Here is a 15,456-nt window from a genome sequence, read left to right on the forward strand (position 1 = left end):
ATAACTGCTTTAAACAGCTCAAATGAAAGCAAATATGAATGCAACTTTTATACTATTCTCTATAATAGAAATTACAATTTGTTCAGCATTAAAATGTTACCTAAAAATAACACATAAAATCCTGAATGAATAGATAAAAATATAACCATATTTTTTTGTTTTGACAATTTTTTTAAAGAGTATTCGGGTGTTGGATTTTCAACCAAGGCATGAAACTCCTCAATACCTTCAACAGACAGCGTGAAGCATAGATGTGTCTGCATTTAAGGAAAAAAAGGCCAAAGGATTTAAAAATCAATGAAGGCATACAAACCAACCCAGGCCCTGGAAGCGGTTACAAATGTAAATCGGATTATGGAGGGAGGGAGTTAGTATTGATTGGCAGATACCTCCTGGCACAGCATGTATTCAATTTGTAAAAGCTGGATTTCATGTGGCAAAACAAGAAATCACAATGCTAAATAAAACCTGACAAAGATGTCTGTGCAGTGTGGGATTTGGGTGATTTGTTCATTTGCCAGCTTTGCAGACCCTGTCCAGCTGTTACGTTTGTTACTCCCTAAGTTACATGACCCCTTAAATATGACCTTTTACCTCACATTCAGCCTTCTACCAAGGCCACTGAGAAAGGCCTTCACTTTGACTTTAGAGGAAGGTTAAAAAAAACAACAACATATTCTTATCCTGTAGATCAGGGGTCCTCAAATCAGGCCTCAAGATCCAGTGTCCTGCAACTTTTAGATGTGTCCCTGGTCCAACACACCTGAATCAAATGACTGAACTGCCTCCTCAGTGCAGTCAAGTTCTCCAGAGTCCTGCTAACAACATTATTATTGGACTAAATAATGAGTCCAATAATTAGACACATCTGGAAGTTGCAGGACCAGGGGCCTCATGTATAAAGTGTGCGTATGAACAAAAAATGCGTGGCACCATATTTTACACACAGGTGGGCATTTATGAAAATGAACGTGGCGTGAAAGTTTGCGTAAATATACGCAAACATTTTATCTGCCATGAAAATGTGCGGCAGCCATGCAAACTTTTTATGTGGACAATAACAAACTGCAAAGCGATGAAACTGAAACCTGACTCAGACAACAAGCATGCTATGTTTTTTTAAATGTTTTTTTATGCCATCTTTAATTGTTTAAATGTAATTGATGAAATTGGAACACATTTATCCTGAGACAATAACATAACTTGCACACAAAATAAATAAAATAAAAATAAAAGGATGTGAAAACCTCACTCGAATGTAAATAGTAAATTTCCTCAGTTTTTGTCACATAAAGATATAACGCATTGGTTTGTGTGCCGAAGTGCATGAACCGCATATTATCTGTAAGATAATTTCCTTCTAACTGAAAAATTAAACAGGGTTGTATCAGCAGATTATCTCCAATCAAGTCAGGTTTGATTATTTTAAAGTTGATCAAGGTGTACATAGACAATCACATGTAGCTGCTCAAAGGTATGTAATTATGGAATGCTTTGGCTCTGATGGAGAACATCGCCAATAGAAGGATTCAGAGGAAGCGTTTGTTCAGAGATCATATTGATCTGCTGGGAAATGTTGATGATGGTTTATTGTCCTTCAGTGAATTACCAGTGCAGCTGGAGCTGCTGACAGGTCAGACAGTCATTCTTCAGTCGAGCCATGCCAGCCTTATGAATGGAATGCACCTTTATGGACAGAAAGCATCTATATTCTGCAAATTTGCAATTATACACATGATTCCTTTTAGAATACCGTAAACGTCCACATTACCAGCTCACCGTAAAGGACTCTCTGGCACGCTGTCTTTAAGTCTGCTGTTCAAACAAGCATTTCCACTTAGATCTCTCTATTTTCTTTTTTTTTTCTATTTGGAATTTTTTTTTTAAAATGTAATTTTAATTTTTTGTGAGGTGACATTATGTGCCCTGAAAGCACCGTTTAAATAAAATATATAATTGTTATTATAAATACTTATACTACTACAAGAAAGGACCGTTACCATGGTCATTGCTTCTCTTGGTGGCAGACTTCCAGGTATTTATACTAATTTATATATGTATTTATGGGAGGCGACAGGGCGGACCAGCAGCTGCCCTATTTCCCTCAAATTGGGATGTATGAAAGGTGTGCAGGTATGTGCGTACACATGGCTTTATGAATCAGAATTTTTTTGTGCACCACACTTGTCTAAATTTGTCCGTGTGAAAGCTGCACACTCTTTTATACATGAGGCCCCTGGAGTTGAAAAGTTCCTGTAAACTTCATAACATGTAAAGTGTTTTGAGCAATGAACTGTTTATTTAGATGTATGTGAAGACGTGTCGTAGTACTGGGTTATCAACATCAGATCCAGGGATTCTTCGTAAACTCTTCTTGAGTTTATGAAGTCAGCCTGTCATACAACAAAGTATCTTCAGAGACTTCTTATGATCTTCTGAAATATAGACAGCTACAGGAGACCCATCTTGCCCACCACCATCAGCCTCTACAACAAGTCTGTAGTAGACCATTATTGTTACGCTTATTATGGAAACATTCCAGCCCAAATCTCAACATGGTAGTGTCCAAACATACGTGACCAGCTGTGTGGCATGTAGCAAAATAATGTATGTAACAAATGTCGCAACAGTGGACTGGCTAATGTTAATATAACACATTATTTCACATTTAAATTGCTTCTAACTGTAGTTGTTCTAATGTAAGAGAAAAGACAGAACATCTACTCCTGGGTCAGATGAAAGAAGAAATCCACAAGGTTCTCCGCAATATAATAATATAATACTATTGTGGAAACGAGTTCCAGCAACTTGAAATCCTCCATCCCGGCGTAAGGTACCTGATCTCCAGCATCATTTCCAGGGTAGTGGATCTCAGCAGCCATTAAAGGTGCAGAAGTCTTTGGTCTCTGAGCGGAGCAACCTTTGCACTGGAAAAATCTGGTAACAGATCGCTCCTCAGGGTCCCAGATGGCATTGTATGCTATATAAAAAATTATAAAGCAAGTCATTTTTCAAAAGTTTCAGAATAACAGAAAAACTAAATTATCAAAAGTTCTCAAATTTTCTTATTTAGTTACATTTGAGTAGAAGTTATTTATCTGTAAGTCTAGACTATTTTCATCAGCTATGCTGTTACTCACAAGTTAAACTCTGATCACAGTAGGGCTCCAGAGCACCCCTCAAGGCCTTTAGAGACGAGGGGCTTTGAACTACCAGCATCCAGTTGTCTGAGACTGGTGGCGGAGGTACACACCGACAGCGGCAGGTGTGGGCCCCAGCATTACATCCAAGTTCTCTTAGAACAGCTAGATGGTTTTTATTACACACATCATGCTGGACTGAGACCAAAAAGCAGAACAAACATTTAGGCTAATGGCATTGCTTTGGTTTAAAAGACTGGCAAGAACAGAACCGTTAAAGTACCATGTGCATCAGGAAGTAGTTCTTTTCCACAGAGAGAACAGTAAAGTCCTAAAGAACATGATTTCTGCTCTGTGTTGCTCTGTGGGTACAGAATAAAAGTCAGTGTTAGACATTATTGTTTGATCAAAAGCTGAAGCCCAATAGTTTCTTACTTACCTTTGACACTTTAGGGACTTTTATAAATCTTCTGTGTTTTTGCCTATAAGATCTTCGTACTTTTACAGCTTAATTGAGAAAAAAAGATTAATTTACACTTTATTTTTTAAAAACTTTTTCAGTTATTTTTGACATGGTGCAAATGAACTTCAAGGCTAAATCTTGCCAGAAGGTGACCCATTCTTGACTTCCTAGTATTTTTATAAAATTAGTTGAGAAATTGTGGCACATTCTCAGGTGGGTTCAAATCTGGGGAGGTCCCTGACCCTGATAGGTCTAAGGTATTGGTGTTTTGGAGTCTCAATATTAAAGGTGCCATATTCACAAAACAGGGCTTGAAACTGGCATATGTCACTTTCCACACAAAGGTTGTGATCTACAAAAACCGGGAGAACGTGACTCATGACCTCTTACCCCGACGAACACTGGTTTTGGAGACAGGCAAAACTGGTGACCCAGATGGTGAGGTGGGGAATTGAAACCACACTGCATCATGATTCCTCTGACATTTCATTTCACTTCATATTAAACTTATTCATAGATCAACTTTTTCATAAGTTTTCAAAATCAGAAGTGTTATTTACGTTTCTAGTGATGAGCCTTAACTTTAAGGATTGCTAAAAAAAAAAAGGCCTATGAATCAAATCAGTCTTAAACTCTGCACAACATTTTATCAAAGTGTTTTCACTATAGCATTATTTACTCTGGCTGATCACCAGGGTGTTGTGCATCATAGATTAACACATAAAATGTGAAGAGTTGTCAGAATCAGACAGCTGTAAATATGGGAATGCCATGGTGACACTTGTGCATAATGCTGCATGATGGATGTATTGGCAACTGAGAGAATCAGGAAGAAAATTCTAATTATTAGGACCTGATGTAATGATGCAGTCTTCCACTATAACCTCCAGGGGACAGGAACAACACCCTTTGTTTCGGATTCTTCAGTGGCAGAATTCACTCACATTCAATAACTAGGTGCTCTGACTTACACAGAAATGGTGTTCTTCTTCTTCCATATTATGGCTCCAATAGCACTCACTGGAACATTTAAAACTTTTTTGAAGGGGTACATATTTCTATAAGAATGTTTTACAACTGTCAGATTTTTTTGCAAAGGTCTATTAGCTTTCATAAATAGTCCAAATCTGTGCAATGATTTAGTAATGACAAACCTTCTCAAGCCCATCAGTTAATATTAAATGAGATTATATTGACCTGCACATAGCAACAGAAATGCTTTCTAAATACTGGCAGATTTGCTCTGGTTTCCTTGGATTTCTGTGCCATTTTGCACATTCTTCTCTTCAAGTGTTCAATACTTATCCCATCCAATATCCTACTTAATTACACATAACTTTATTTGAGCACCGATTTGCTTTGACTTCTTTGTGTTTGGATTACTCAGGTTGTCAACAATTGCATGTCAATAAAAATATTAGAAACATATTTCCTAAAAGCAAACAAACAGACATCTTCAATACTTATTGTGCCAGTTGTAGATATAAACTAAATCCTCATTAACAAGAGAACGAACTGTAACATGAGCGATGGAAGCATATCATTTTGAGACCAATAAATGCATCCCAGCTATAATTTTAACATTATTGGCATAGATATTTAATAATGTTTAAAAATTTGGATTAAGCCAAACAAATACAAAACATTTACCAGTTATTAAACCAGCTCTTTGACTAGCACTTATAACCCCTAACGCTAGTTTTTCTAGATTTTCTGTATATGCAAAAACCAGTGTGTGTGTGTGTGTGTGCGTGTGATTAATCATCTTCAGAATACTTGAAATGGGAAATCTTTTTTTAGTAATGTTATACTTTGTTAAATTGTCTCATGCAATTTTAACACAATGTCTCCAAGTGCAGATTTAATGCTCTGGCTGAAAAAAGTCTGAAATATGTTGATGAAAAAACATTTTAATTGCAAACCACAACTGAGAGTAATATGGGCTGCCCATTAAGAGCTTTTAACACACATTCGCAGATCTCTCTACGCTCTGAGTTTTCATTATGTTAACGAGAGGTCATGCACGATTACACCGACAAGGGTCTTGGTTAGGCAGCTGATGGGAAAAGAAAGGCTTTAATGGAACACTTGTCTCCTCTGCGCAAATCCCACATTGGTGAAGATTTTTTGTGTAATGAGAAGGATCAAATCAGGGGAATCATCTTTCATGTTCATGTTCAGTCTTCCTTCCACTCGGGCTGTTTGATGAGCCTACACTTTGCATCGACCTGATTAAATGACATACACTCTTCATGCTGAAACACTCAGATATGGCGCTTAAAGTGCTGATTAAAAGACTGCATGCAACGTCACAGATGTGTTATTTAAAAAAATAAATAAAACTGTAAAGCCCGGGGATGTCCCGATGTGATGCCAGGTGTAGGCTCAGGTAGTGAAGCACTGCAGACTGGAGTCTTTTTAAGACTTCTGGATATCTCACTACTGACAGTTCTGATGAGCTTTTACCTCAAACAGACAGTGCAAAGCTGAGATCAATAAAAATAAAAATAGTTTTTTTTTTATTGCAGGTAAAATACTGTCAACTCATAACATCTCAAAACATCCATACTTAAAAAATCTAAAAAAATCCCCTTTTGCAATATTCTGTTAGGAAATGTTTTAATGGGTAATAACTTAAGAGACTGTTGTTTAAAATAGTAAAGACCCCAGATTGTTTTGTTATATTTCTTTCTTGTTCTTTTACACAGCCAGACATTAGACTTTAAATTTGTATTCATTCAAACAGTTTGCACTTAAATTCTAATTATCACAGAAAGCAAAGGAATCATTAACAACTCTAATAAGAGTATAATTGGGAGAAAATACATAAATGTATATCTTCTAACATCAGTGCTACTCAAACAACTCCAATTACAACCAATGAAAATAACTCAAAGCAGGGCATAATTTAGTGATGACATCTAAACAACTTTTACTGAATATATCCATTTTATTTAATGAAAGAGGCATCATCATTCATGTAGCGTAGGGTGGGTTTATTTATATTAATGATTTTCTACCCATAACACTGAAGAATTTAGAAGAAACAGAATTTTTTTTTTTTGTTTTATGAAATAGTAAAATTCTACTTTAGCTTAACTTGCTATTTATCAGTATATGCTCCAACAGTAAAACAAATCCCTACCAAACCCACAATGGTCCACCATTCAGGGTTCAATCGGGCATAATAGAGCTTCTGCTGTGTTCATTCATTACCTACAGACACATCATTAAATTGAACTACATAATTATTTACTCCTGCAGAAAATAGACGAGTTCCTGTTTGTGTATTTTAATGATTTACCCAAAGCGATGTTCAGTTTATGCAGCAATCTTGATAATCTTGGTTGGTTTTGTTTATTTGAGCTGCAAACGGGCCTTAACAAGAGCCGTCACAACACATGAGCAGCTGGCAAGAGACGGCTGTGTGCAGCGTCAGAGTATTAATTGCCTGAGGCAGCTGCTTAACAACATTAAGGGAATATAAACAATTTGAGATCAAACATGATTAAGAATCGAGAAGCAAAGACACAATATAACACAGACAATTTCCATGCATGGTTTGAGTCCTTTGCTAATATTTGGTGGAAACCTTCCTTCTCTGTAAGGATGCAGTGTGTGTGCTACTCTGTGTGTCCAGGCTCGTGGTTACCTGTCTGACTGAGGGAAACTCTCTGCCTGGACCTGGACAGCCTGTGAAGTCTACTTCCTCTCTGTCTGTTCTGGCTCTCATCCTCCTCTGTTTTCTCACTTTGCTGCAGTGTCTCTGTGTCCTCTTTCTGGCCCGGTGATAGTTCTGCGCTTTGCTTACTGACTGAAACAACACTCTGTTCACCAAACGCAGTGGCTAACTCCTGGGATGGAGTGGCAGATCTCTCTGTACCAGGATCAACTGCGGGAGAGGACACATGGTTCTCTTTCGGCAGGCTTCCTTCATCCTCAAAAAGTTCCGGTGTATAGAAAACACTCTTGTCCTCGTCAACATCTGAAGACTTTGCTGGTACTGGTGATTCACTTTTAAAGTCAGGAGGGGTGGTTATTGTGGACATCCCCGGAGCCTCAGTGTTTTCACTGAGATAATTTCCATCCGTTTGTTTAGTGCGCAATGTTTCTAGATTCACTGGTGGAGAAGAAATCTGCAGGGCCCCAGTCCGTACGGCACAGATCGCTGGTTTTGCTTTAAAGATGGGCGTCTTAAGGTTGGTGTTTGTAGGGTTGATGGTGAAAATGTGATACAAATGCTGAGCTGAGAGTTGCTTAGAAGGAGCACTTTGCAGTCCCTTCAGCGGCTCTGTGCAAACAAAGAACAATTTAAAATCAGTTCACAGACCACTTGTTTTACTTTTTAACTAGACTAGCGGTTCTCAACGTGGGCAGTACCGCCCCCAGGGGGCGTTCAGAGGACGGCAGGGGGCGCTGGAGGACATTTTTACAAAAGGGGGGCACTGGGATGCCTTTGGGGGGTGTTTAGTCGAAGGTAAACTTTACACCTTATATGCACAACAATGCCAGTTTAGACTTTGAGCAACTTGGTAAAACTGTATTGTGTAACATTAAATCATGCTTGGCTGCAACTGTATGGATGGCAGCTCTTCTTCAGTGTTTGTTAGCTTCTGTTAGCTTCTTAGCGCAGCTCCGTTCTCCTGCTACTGGTAGCTAAAATCACGATACCCTCACTGAAAAATGAACCCATTTAAATACAGAAATAAAGAAATCTCTCCATGGGTGATACCACATAGAGAGCGTTCATTTTATAGCGTTAACACGGTGCTGTAAGTGGTCCGGTATGAAACGGGGGTGATAGAACAACACAGCATTTTTAAATTTCAATAATCAGAATGCAGAAATTGTTTCCGTTGTTTTAAAAGGTTTATGTCAGTCTGCCTTTTCCCCATCGATACGCTTCCCAAACGCCCTGCACCTTAGGGGCTTAAAAAAAAGAAGAAAAAAAAAAGATGAGCACATTGCGCAAAACTCTGAAACAGGAAAAGCGGGACTTAAAAACGGAGCGACGAACTAGATGTGAATATGGCATAAAAACAGAGAATCCGAAGCTGAACAGTGAAAAATCAACACATGATGTGAAACACATGACGATTAGGCGGCGCAGCAGGTGATGAGTGAAAATTACCGAGCATCAATAAATGATCAAATAAATTTAGCAACAGGAAAGAAACTAAAGTGGACATAAAAATAAACCAAGAGAGGATAATACTAATCAAATGAAACTTAATGGAAATGAATGAAGAACAAAATGTAAGAATAAACTAAGAAACTAAAGTAAATACAGAGGAATAAACTGGTATGGCAAGGCCTTTTGAGCAATAATTAATACGGAGGACTGTATAGCAAGAATAAACAGACACTATTTCCAGATAAAAGGTAAAATAATATTGTTTAGGAGCCATGGGTTTGTTGAGACCACATGTAGTACTGAGAATAAATATATCTTACAGACCATAACAGTAAAGAACTGATCACTTATGTTTTTAATTAGATAACATATATTTATTTCTTCAATATTATTTTTCATGTCAGTGTTAATGTCATGAGGCTAATGACTCCATGACACTTTCAATTTGACTCATTAGGATTTGATTAAGAACCAGATTTGTTCTTTGCAATTTCTGTCTAGTAAAACTATTAATCTATAAATCAATAGACAGGTCTATATAAAGATATAATCCATGTTTCTGTCTCATATTTGTAAGGCATTAAAAGGACCTGGAACTTTTGTTTTTCCACTGAAAGCTCTGGTTTGCACAATAAATGCCATGTGGGTGAAATTTGATGGATGATACTCTGATGTCCCATTCTCCTGAAGGCAGCACAGAGCTGCACCACCAGAAACCGGCAGAAATACTGAAGAGAAGAAGAGCTGTGATTAATATAGTAGTTCTGTCCATGTTGCAGAGATCAGTCATTTTGCAAATAGTTCAAAGTTTAAACTGGCATGTTGAACATCTTTTATCTGGTCATTTTGTGCAACATTTAACAACTAGAAAATGGCACAAAATAAGAATATATTTTCCACTCTGATTGGCTGCTGTTAGGCCTACCAATTTTAACTTGAATGTTCATTGCATTTTTTGTAGACGCCTGTGAAAATAATTTCTATTCCCATGACTTTTTTGTTCTCTGGGAAATTATTTTTGATGATAAAAACAGAAACAAGCATAAAAATCAAAACATCTACAATAGTGATAGTAATATTAATAATAAAATAATAGTCAGTGCAAAGTAGCCTATAAATTCTTTGGTGGGGGGCGGTGAGGGACCTGGATAAAGGCTAGGGGGGCGCTGGCCCAAAAAAGGTTGAGAAACACTGAACTAGACAGAGTGTCATGACTGGGAGATAAAGATCCAATGTGGGCATACGCTCAATATAATCCAAACAAAGGTCAATGGGAATTAATTAAAAGCAACAGTCCAACATCTGCTCATCAGCTCGCTGCAGCGCCACTCAGGCACGCAAAAGACCTTACAGTAATGAGGGGAGCGACTCTACCTACCCCATGCTACTCCCCACACCCTCTACCATACCCCCCCCACCAAAATTCTGAGGGAGCCGGAGGGGTATAAGGAGGTGGGCTGCTGCCTTTCTACCATTCCATTCACCACACTGAAATAGTCAAACTGCTTAACCTCCACATGAACCCAAAGATAATAGGTGCTCACCAAGGCAATGTGCAAACACACCACCTCGACACATTTTCTGCTGCTGATGTCATCCCCACACATATCCTGAGTGTAAAAATGGTTGAAATGGAATAATAGCTTTTTCTGTACAAAACATTCAGTAGTTAAATTGGTCCAACTAGAACAAAAATACCCAAAACAGTAAAACTGTCCTTTATTTATTTTCTGTGAAATAAAACCTACAAAACAGGTTTTGTAGGTTTTATTTCCCATAGGTGTTTTAGTCTTTTACTGAGTATGAAAGTATCAGTCTGATACTTCTATTCAGTGTCAGACTGAATAGAAATATAATCTATTTGGTTTTTATTTCTTGAAATAAAGATAATGAAAAACAAAAATGATTACAGAGCATCAAACTGAAGTCGGCAAACATTTGCTGTTTTTAAGGTATTGCAATTAGTCTTGATTGAGCATACTTTTTCATTTTCAAACAGGCACATCTTGGGCCAGCTTGTTGTGTTGACAAAGTGAGAAATACCATAAGTGCTTTCCTGTTTAACAAAGACCAAATAGATCCTAGAGAACAGCAACATGCATTCATCTATACCTGATCTCCAGCTGTCACTGGGTAATAATGACAGCTGGAACAGTCCAACAACTGCTCATCAGCTTGCTGCAGCACCACTCAGGCATGCAAAAGACCTTACAGTAATCAGGCTAGCCACTCAACCTAGCCCTGCTACACCCCAAATCTGAGGGAGTTGGAGGCGTAGGTCACTAGTACATCACAGGGCAACACAGAGACACACAAGACAAACAACCATGTTCATACACACTCACACCTAAAGACCAAAATAATGACACCAGTTAATGCAACATGAATATTTTTGGACCGTGAGGGACAACAGTAGTACACAGAGAGAACCTGTGCAAGCACATTACATAAAGAATGTAGTAAGGACCTGACTGCTATTTGACTCCTACAACCCTGCAAGGCAACTGCTGCTGTGCAACCTGAAGTCGGCTCTCTATGCGCTAAATTCTAAGAAACAAAAAATCATAACTACCAGAGAAAACTGCTTTTGTAAATTCCAAAGCATTTCTTTAAAGTTAAATTTAAAAAAGAACATAGAAAAGTATTCATCAGTTCAAGATTATAAAGGATTGATTTTCTAAATTGTGTGTGTTGGGGGGTGAGGGTGTACAACGGGCGACGATCTAACAACAGATCAAACAGAAGACAGAAAAAAATGTAAACAAAAAAAAAAAGCACAATTCATCTGTGCGGTTTGTTTTTGTAAAATAGCAGTGCATCTTAAAGATAGGAGCTGGAACAAAACGACAAAAAGTCTCCACCACCAGGTCAATAAAATTACAAAAGAAAAAAAAAGCTCCTGCTCCAACCAGTTTGCTTTAGTCTGAGTTCCCAGAATGAATAAAAAAATGTTAGCTAAATTAAACAAACAGTACAGTCCAAATATACCGCTTTAAACTTTAAATATTGTACACACCAACCTGTAGTGTTCATACAAGTTAATGTGGTGAATAGGATCAGCATTCTGTACCCGTTTAAAGAGTTGCTGGGAGTTTGGAATATGCTCTTACTCAAACTGATAAAGATAGAAATATGATAAGGCTGAACCATTAGAGTATGAATTACATGGTCTTTTTTAAGTTGTTCTGAAAATTTAGCGTGTGAAAAAATTGGAGATCATGTAGGTATATATGTAGTATGAAAAATTCATAATACAATTTTTCCAGTATGAATTTGGAAAAATTGTAAATTATATTTGGTACCTTCAGTATTCTAAAAGGCTTTTACAGCTCTAAACATCCCAACATGAACCAATGTGTGAATCTCATCACAAATTCTCCAGCACATCTTGATATTGAATCTGTGTATCCTCTTCTCCGATGATCCTTATATTGCTTTCCATTAGTTAATGTCTTTTCATACCTTGATAGTTATTCAGTTGATTTGTTCCTTTATTTATATGTGTTATGTAAAAGTGGCCAAGAAATCTTACTTTAGTCATATCAGACATGATGGAACTTCAAAGATACTAGAAAAACACAGCAGTAATCCTGGTACAAATGTTGGGTGTCTAAATGCCTCATCCTGCCATTTAAAATGGAATCTAATCAGGTATGATGTTTGCTCTAAATCAGTACATAAGTTTCATATGTAAAGTTTGGTTTGGTTTTAACAATAAATAAGCATGTCTTAAGACTGAAATTCTAAAGTTAAAGAAAATTTTTATATTTCCTCACCTGTTGTGTTATGGTGTTCAGTTTTCAGCTGTGTGATTGTGTTCTGCTGGGAATAAGAAGGTTTGTCACGTGAATTGGTTCTCCGAGGTTCTGGTTCTCCACTAAAACTCTGACCCGACACGACCAAGGGACTATTTTTAGACAAATCAGAAACGTTGAATGCCAGGCTGTTCACAGGGGCCACCTCCACATTCTGCTGCACCTTAGTGAAAGCTTCCAGAGACTGCATAGCATTGCTGAAGGTGTTGTGATGCTGGACAAGCTGGCGGACCCATTTAGACAAACCTAGCATTGCACAAACAGACAAACAGCAGAGGTAACCAGCTCAAAGAGTCGTTCAGTGGATAAATATTGCCATCTAGTGCTCAAATTGAAAGGCTATGTGAGACTGAATAACAAATTGAGTTAATCAGAAACATTCAAAACCTGCAATGTATTTATTAGGATTGTTCTTGTATCGGTCATCCACCAGAATCAGGGCACCCCAGTCATTTCTGTGCCGGATGCATCTATAAAATAACATAGAAATATGTCATTACAGAAGGAAGTGCAAATAGCATCTTTAGGACAGAGTGAGGCATTTACCTCCCCAGCGCCTGGTTTAGAGCTCTGTAGGCCTGGATCTCATACCAGCGATGGCCTGGAAGAAGACCTCTGGACTTGCAATGCTGGTCATTGTACTTCATCTTTAGTTCCACCTAAAAATCACATGCAGCAAATTTGTTACATGATGTTTGTTTTTTTACTATTCTAAAGAGAACACTTTACTTTTGTAAATTAAAGCTGCACCATTAACTTTTATAAACAATATGCTTTTTACATGTCTCTTAAAACTGTCATTGTATCCTGGAAGTTTTTTCTGTGAAAAAAATTAACTCTTCTCCTTTCTCCCTGTGGTCCTACTTCCATGTTCAGAAATACAACGCTTCCGGTCAGAAACCAATCAGAGCCAGGAGGAAAGTCTTAGTACTGTCAGACACTCTCGCGTATATGCTGATGGTTTTAACAAATGTATAAAAAACATATTGTTTATAAAAGTTGCGCGCTTGCAGCTTCAAGCATTGCACCAGGCATCTAATAAATCTGTACTGAATTTTCTTGTAATTATTTGGACTATCTGTAATTTACTGCACACAAAAATTATTAAATATGCTAAAAGAATAAAAACTTTCACGATGAAATTGTGCATGTACACTATAATTGTTGAATAAATTATGAAATTAAGCAATATTACAGTTCCAATTCAATTTTAGTAAGGACACTAGAAATTCGTCATTCATAGTAGATTCATCAACAGAATCCAGTTTGACCTGCTTCAAAAATACAATTCCAGTCAGATTCATCATAAAAATGTTAATAAATACTGGTCTTTGAGGTGTTTTAAAGTGACAGATTGCATCAAATCTTTACTTGGATGCAGTCCTTTGTCTTGAGAAGAAACAACATGACAGTGGCGAGGAAGCATTGTTTGACCAGATAATGGTTTAAAGGACAGGACATAGACATAGAGACACTGATGGGGCTGGTAACAATCTCTTTATTGCATAAAGTTAGTAAACATAATTGTGAATGTTAACATCAAGAAGAGGGGAAATGTGAAGGAAAATGCTCAAACTATTCTGGCCTCCAAACAGGGTAATCTCAGTCTAATCTCTAGAAATGGTTGTTTCTCTGGGTTTTATCATCTTATTAAAATAGAAAATTTTAAGTACAGTTTTAAAAGTAATGTGTCTGCCTCGCAGACAAAACCAGGAGCTGGTTACACAAGAAGAGTAGACTGATAAATGGAAGTTCAGCTTCAAAATCTTTCAGAAACTTGAGGCACTCACAAACCTTACAGTGTGAGAGCAAAGTGATCTGCAGGGAGCAAACAGAATTACAACCTCTTTAAAGAAGGAGTTTGCTCATATGGGTTTTTATCTGCAAGGAGACTTGATCTATTTGACAATGGCAGAGCTTGTCTTGGTTCACCAAGGTTCCCCAAACTATAGCTAGAAACCAAAATAATGTCTTTCAATGTCATTTATGGTTCGTACATTTCTAAGTGATTAGTTTGAAGACAATAATTACCGTTTTGTATTTGTTTTTAATTTAGGAGTTAGGATAAATATAGCAGATCAACGTCAGCATAAAAATTGAACTTGTTTCCATGCAGTTTATGAATACAACCTTAATAGAAGAATATAGAAAGGTATTGAACTAGTGAGATAAAATCTTAGCCTGATGGGTTACATTTCCTCAGGTCATGATTCTAACAAACTGTTATATAAAGTCACATTAAACACAGTGAAGTTGGTAAACAAGGTTTTATCCAAAATGATTAACATGTAAGATGAGACGGATCAGTAGGTGGTCATATAAGGTCTGAAATTGTGAGGTATTACCTGGCCTCCCCAACAGCTGTCTTCTAAAAGGAAAATAGAGAGCAAAACAGAGGTGGGAGGAGACAGGCAAGATGGGCCAGGCAACATCAAGCATCCCTGCACAAAAATGCCAAGAAAGCATCCATCCATTTGCATCTGTCGCTGCTGATTTTGGCGCTAACCTTTCAGAATTGACAAGTGAAAAGTTCAGCTGGCGTCTGACGAGATGCCATGCAGGGCAGGCTGCTGAGCACAGCTCTAACTGCTTTTGACAGGTACCGTGTGTTCGCCCAGAGCCACAAAACACGGGGCCGCGGCAGGTACACCCTGTCCCCTCACACGCATCACCACTGTGGCTTGCCAAAGATGCTATAAGCAGTCACAGGAAATCCAAAAAGTCAGTCCAAAGTTTTATCACAACTGATGACACCTCAGCTAAGACATTGTAAAACCAAGTAGACAATGGAAGCTGATGTTTGCTAGCAGATTCAAAACAGTAGCAAAGGCTGTCAGAGGAAGCCAGACTGTAACATAGGAAGGTTTAGAAACACTGCTGGCTTGGTGGTGAGAACTTTGCCAA

At 37.8% G+C, this 15,456-nt stretch overlaps 1 protein-coding gene across 4 annotated transcripts in view; it reads right to left on the reverse strand.

The window, feature by feature from the left end:
* Nucleotides 1-15,456, reverse strand: part of brip1 (BRCA1 interacting helicase 1) — a 93,777-nt gene that overhangs the window by 29,414 nt on the left and 48,907 nt on the right. For all 4 annotated transcript variants that reach the window (XR_014090577.1, XR_014090578.1, XM_008425200.2 and 1 more), the window contains exons 17-24: nucleotides 13,099-13,211; nucleotides 12,940-13,022; nucleotides 12,514-12,798; nucleotides 7,256-7,894; nucleotides 3,580-3,647; nucleotides 3,424-3,502; nucleotides 3,141-3,338; nucleotides 2,838-2,980 (exon numbers count right to left, since the gene is read on the reverse strand). Coding sequence is in view for 2 of the 4 variants with exons in the window: in XM_008425200.2 (XP_008423422.2) it covers nucleotides 2,838-2,980; nucleotides 3,141-3,338; nucleotides 3,424-3,502; nucleotides 3,580-3,647; nucleotides 7,256-7,894; nucleotides 12,514-12,798; nucleotides 12,940-13,022; nucleotides 13,099-13,211 (1,608 nt within the window). In the remaining 2 variants the exon portion in view is untranslated. The remainder of the gene's footprint in view (nucleotides 1-2,837; nucleotides 2,981-3,140; nucleotides 3,339-3,423; nucleotides 3,503-3,579; nucleotides 3,648-7,255; nucleotides 7,895-12,513; nucleotides 12,799-12,939; nucleotides 13,023-13,098; nucleotides 13,212-15,456) is intronic.

The sequence above is a fragment of the Poecilia reticulata genome, chromosome 13 (assembly GCF_904066995.2).
Source record: "Poecilia reticulata chromosome 13, P_reticulata-male-v2, whole genome shotgun sequence".
In the NCBI taxonomy this organism is placed as follows: Eukaryota; Metazoa; Chordata; class Actinopteri; order Cyprinodontiformes; family Poeciliidae; genus Poecilia; species Poecilia reticulata.